This window comes from Neltuma alba, unplaced genomic scaffold (assembly GCF_004799145.2).
Source record: "Neltuma alba isolate B1F8T4 unplaced genomic scaffold, ASM479914v2 tig00001771_pilon, whole genome shotgun sequence".
Lineage (NCBI taxonomy): Eukaryota > Viridiplantae > Streptophyta > Magnoliopsida > Fabales > Fabaceae > Neltuma > Neltuma alba.
The window spans coordinates 46,490-51,464 of NW_021632605.1; the positions used below are offsets into that span (position 1 = coordinate 46,490).

At 33.1% G+C, this 4,975-nt stretch overlaps 1 protein-coding gene across 1 annotated transcript; it reads left to right on the forward strand.

Moving 5' to 3' along the window:
• The first annotated feature begins 318 nt into the window (after positions 1-318).
• LOC114711150 (uncharacterized) lies at positions 319-1,350 on the forward strand. The gene is made up of 2 exons (XM_028895505.1): positions 319-384; positions 832-1,350. The coding sequence occupies exons 1-2, from the start codon at positions 319-321 to the stop codon at positions 1,348-1,350; spliced, it is 585 nt and encodes a 194-aa protein (XP_028751338.1).
• Positions 1,351-4,975: the final 3,625 nt, after the last annotated feature.

Genomic DNA, 4,975 nt, shown 5'->3' on the forward strand with positions numbered 1-4,975 from the left:
TGCTCGCCTGCTTTCTTCTTACCGTCCCTAGAGGGGTTAGATGATTTTTTTTAAAGTATTGGGTCCCTTGGTTGTAACTGAAGCATCAACACTCACATGCTCTGATTCTTGATTCCTTTCGCAAGCAGAGCTAAAGTCGAAGGCAACGACTATTAGGTTAAGCTAGGTTCACTGATCTTTTCCGTCTCAATCCTTCTAGCATTAAAATGAAATATGGCTTGCCCCACTAGTTGCTTTGGACGGCAGGGGGAAGATTCTTATTTAATGAAGCTAATTAGCATAATAGAGTTGACTTTGAATCTGTGAACTGCATTTCATATGGTTGATTATGTTCATATGAGGGACCTGGTTGGGAACAAAACCAAATTGAAGGTTGAGATCAAGGTACTATCTGATAAGTATGAATACTATTGCTAGAATTGAGAATCGTGAACGCTCAATTAGAAGATGAAAATCGCAAGGCTGATGAGTTTTGGAAGTACTTTGTGGAGGAAAATTAACAGCTTTCGATTATACAATTCTACCGTTTGAAAATGATGTTGTTTCTAACATCCAAATACAAACTTTTTTACCTCTATATACCCTCACACACCCCGTGATACAATAACTTTACAAAAATACGTATAATATTGCAGGCATGCAGCCATTAGTGGTTTGCAAATAATCTAAAATCTTATCACGTAGGTCCCTCAACCGTCCATTTCAGGCAAACATTTTCTCTCCTCCACTACTGATCAATTCCAATATAAAGCATCCCACACATCACATTCACTTGCATTCCAAGTTTCTCACAGACCCATATAGCTCTTGAGGCCGAAAAAACCCATATAGTTCGAGCTGGCAAACTCAGAGCCATGGCTTCAAGAGGAAGAGGAGAGAAACAAAAGGGTTGTCACTGAGTTATACAGAGCCCTAATCGCCACAGAGACCCATACTCTCCACCGTCTTCTAGCTTCTGACTTGGAATGGTGGTTCCATGGCCCTCCAAGCCATCGTCACCATCTGCTTCCTCTTCTCGCCGGGAAGGAGGAAGCAAAGCAATCCGTCGTCGTTTTGGTTCCTGATGTGGTGGTAGGGTTTGGGTCGGTGGTGATTGCTGAAGGATTCGACGAAGCCAATCTGGTGTGGTGGGTCCACGCTTGGACTCTCACTGATGGGGTAATCACTCAGGTCAGGGAGTATCTGAATACTTCCCTCACCGTCACGCGGCTCGGTATCGGAGAGTCGGAGCAGCTCGGGATTGGAGGCAGCTCCGCCTCTCCGTCATCATCGCCATCCTCCTCCTCCTCTTCCTCCTCCTCCGTTGTTTTCTTCCACGTGTCAATGCATTTGGCAGAGCAAACTTTGTGATGAGTCTGTCCCTGGCCTTATTCTGGCTGTCTAGTTTTATCAGTGATAGTCCAGAATAGAAGGTTTGAATCAACTTCCTATATACATAAATATATATATATATATATATATCGTATATGTATCATGCACGTGCGTGTCCCATATACCAACGTGCTTTCTTCTGTTTATGTCAAAGGTTCACTCTGTTAAAAGATTGCAGTGCTCATTAGCTACATAACTTTATGTTAGATTTACTAAAGAAGGTCAAGTGCTGGTATACCTGGTTGCGTTCTATAGAATAGTTTATGAGATCAAAGTGCTGTGGCTTATAACCCCAACGATTAGATCAGCTGGTCAGGCCTGTTCTAGTTTAACTACAGGTCTCGAGTTCGATGTGTGAGAATGTTAAATTAGTTTAAATCTGTGTTGTGTCTAAAAAATAGCCTGGCTCTCAAGATACCAGATTGTGTTTGTGTTGTCACCTATGATTTTTAGCATGAGTAAAAAATCTTATTTTATGTTTATATATAGAGAGTTCCAGACTGGAAGTAATAGTTTGCATGATACTCTGCACAATGCGATTTCAGGTAGACTGGAAATAATCATGTCATAATATATATATATATATATATATATATATTTATAGTTGTGTTTGTGTTGTCACCTATGATATTGCATGATAGTATGAACCCTTGTAATTTGATAAGGACTGCATCATCTCAGCTAATTTGATCAACAGAGAAAGAGTGAGATAAACTGAAAATGAAAAGGAAAAAAAAAAAGAAAAAAAGAAGAATCCAGAGAGAAGAGAAAAGACGGACGGGGCTTCTCTCCTCTACTCATATCACCCGCTGTTGTCCTCTACCTCCAAGCTACGTCGTTTCGAGTGAAAATGAGAGAGGATGAATGCTCTTTTGAATTTTTCAAAAAACTATTTAGTACCCTAAAATAGTTTTCAGTGTCATTCAATATCCGAAATTAATTATCAGTACATTCAGTATCCAGAAATATTTTTCTAGTAGCACCTATTATCTAATATCCGACACCCTAAAATATTTTTCAGTAGCATCATATTTTAAAATGATTTTTGGTCCACAATATGTATTAAAATATTTTTCAATAACACCCACTATCTGGCATCCAGCATGCTAGAGTATTTTTTTTTAGTAATATCGAGCAGTTTAAACTAAATTTTAATATATCCAACATCCTAAAATATTGAACCAAAAATTATATTAAGATATTAAGTATTACTAAAAATATTTTAGTGTACTAAATGCACTAAAAATTAGTTTAGGATACTGTGTACTACTAAAAAAAATACCTCAATGTGATAGATACCAGATACTGGATATAACTGAAACATAATTAGGTTACTGGATACCACTAGAAAATAATTCAGAGTAACGAGGGTTAAGTGGGTGTCACAAGAAAAATATTTTAAATGCTGATTGCACTAATAACTAATTTATGACAGTATGATATTGAATGACACTGAAAAAAAATATTGCAAGGTGCTGGATATTAAAAAAAAAAAAAAAAAAGGATTCATCCCCTCTCTCATTTTCACTCAAAACGTAGCTTAGAGGTAGAAGACAGCACCAGATGATAAGGGTAAAGGAGAAAAGCCGCGTTGGAAAAAGGCATACATATGGCCGATAAAAATGTGTTTTTGTGACGTGTAACTCCAATTATAAATCATCCCATACGGATTAAATAATTAGGTTCATAAATTAATATGGTGACAAGTGCCTTCCCATATTAGAACCCAACAATTTTTTTCATGCAGTTCATGATACTTTACTTCAGAGTCACTTAAATAGTTTAACCATTTAATGACCACCGGTGACCCATTTAGTGTCTGTTTGGAGTGATGGCATGATTATGTTTGGAATAACTTAAAATATTAAGAGCTTATATAAAAAAAACGCAGGATTAAGTCAAAAGTCAAAATTTGATGCTTGTGGTGAGGGGGAAAAAATGTGGTTCATACCTTTAAAAAATTTACTACCATGAAGAGAAAAGTTAAACCATTAAGAGAGAATGAATTAAATGTTACTCCTAATGTCCTATTTATAAGACAAAGAAAAAAAATTGTCTTATTTATAAGGCGAAGAGAAAATTTTCTTTAAATGTACAATTTTATGTTTCATTTATTATTTTTTATAAGCGCTTCATTTATTATTATGTTAACTTTGTTTTCATGATGTATAATTTATATTAAATAAGGATTGAAAAATTGTTGAATTTTAAATAAGAGTTAATAAAGTTTAAGAAATTTCTTAGTTTATGTGAAATATATTGAAAGTGATTTATAAAAGGACCTGATGAGTAGTTTTTTTTAATCCATAATATAAAATGTTAGTTAAACTTTTTCACAAAATAAGGAATGTTGGTTAAATCATTAAATATTTTTAATTTTTTGAGTTGTGTGATTTAGTTATTTGATGCTTGTATTTTAAACTAAAATGAGTATTATTTAATAAAATTTATGTTCTTTTCAATTATTTTACAACTAAACCTTTTTTAAAATAATGATTCAAACACTTTTACTTTTATAAACTGACTTATTATTTACAAACCAATCCAAACAACTTTTCTGCTTTTACAAACTAATTTTTATTAGACTCAATTCAATATAAATCACTTTTTTTTGGTAACAAAACATAAATTAATTTACCCAATTTAATTTTTTTAAAAGCTAAATTGAAAATAAATACTTATTTTATTGTCAATCTAAATGGACGCTTAATATCCTTAAAAGGTCTAAAGATTTTAAACTTTTTTGAAGGTTGGGTCCACCTTAAAAAGTAATTCAGGATTGGGGTGCACCTTAACCGTACTTTTAATCTTTAACTTTATACAATGTTTTATATTGATCCCTTAATTTTATAAAGTGTCTTTTTAGTATTTTAACCTTAACACTATTAAAAATGATGATATTAAAATTTCAAAGGGTTAATATACTTTTTTGCCCATGAAATTTGGGTTCATTTGAGCTAAGGATAAAAAAATATCCATGACAATATACCAAAGTTTACCCAACACCATGAACTTTCTTTGGATTCAAATCCACCAATCCAAGCCTAAAAAGAGCCCAATAATACCAACACCATTAAAAACAAATGTCTATTAGAATTGCCAGTAGGACCCATGATATTTTTAATGAAAGTACCAAAATACACCCTATTAAAATGGAAAGATTAATGATCAAAAATACCCATGAACCTTATATCAAAAGTTCACCAAATACCATATGATTTTAATAAAAATATTAAAATACCACCATCTTGAAAGGCTATTGCATTAGAGTGTGTTAGAGATTATTATTATAATAAATTTTTATAATTGAAATAACTTGTGTAAAAAAAGTTTGAGTTTGAATTGAACAATGAATTGCTTTTCAATGGCTAGATGTAAACATGACTTATATACATCAGTTAAGAAAATAAGCGGTGTTAAGTCAAACCATCCATTTTTTGTTTTTATCCTCCTGAAGGTTATGTTAAACTATAAAGGTCACAATGTTGTGTCACCATTTATTTAAGCTAAGAATGTAATTATTCTTCTCTACTACCATCACTTTCTTCTATCTCTAGCAACCTCACAATTGTGAAGCACTAGAGAACATTACCCACATATCATC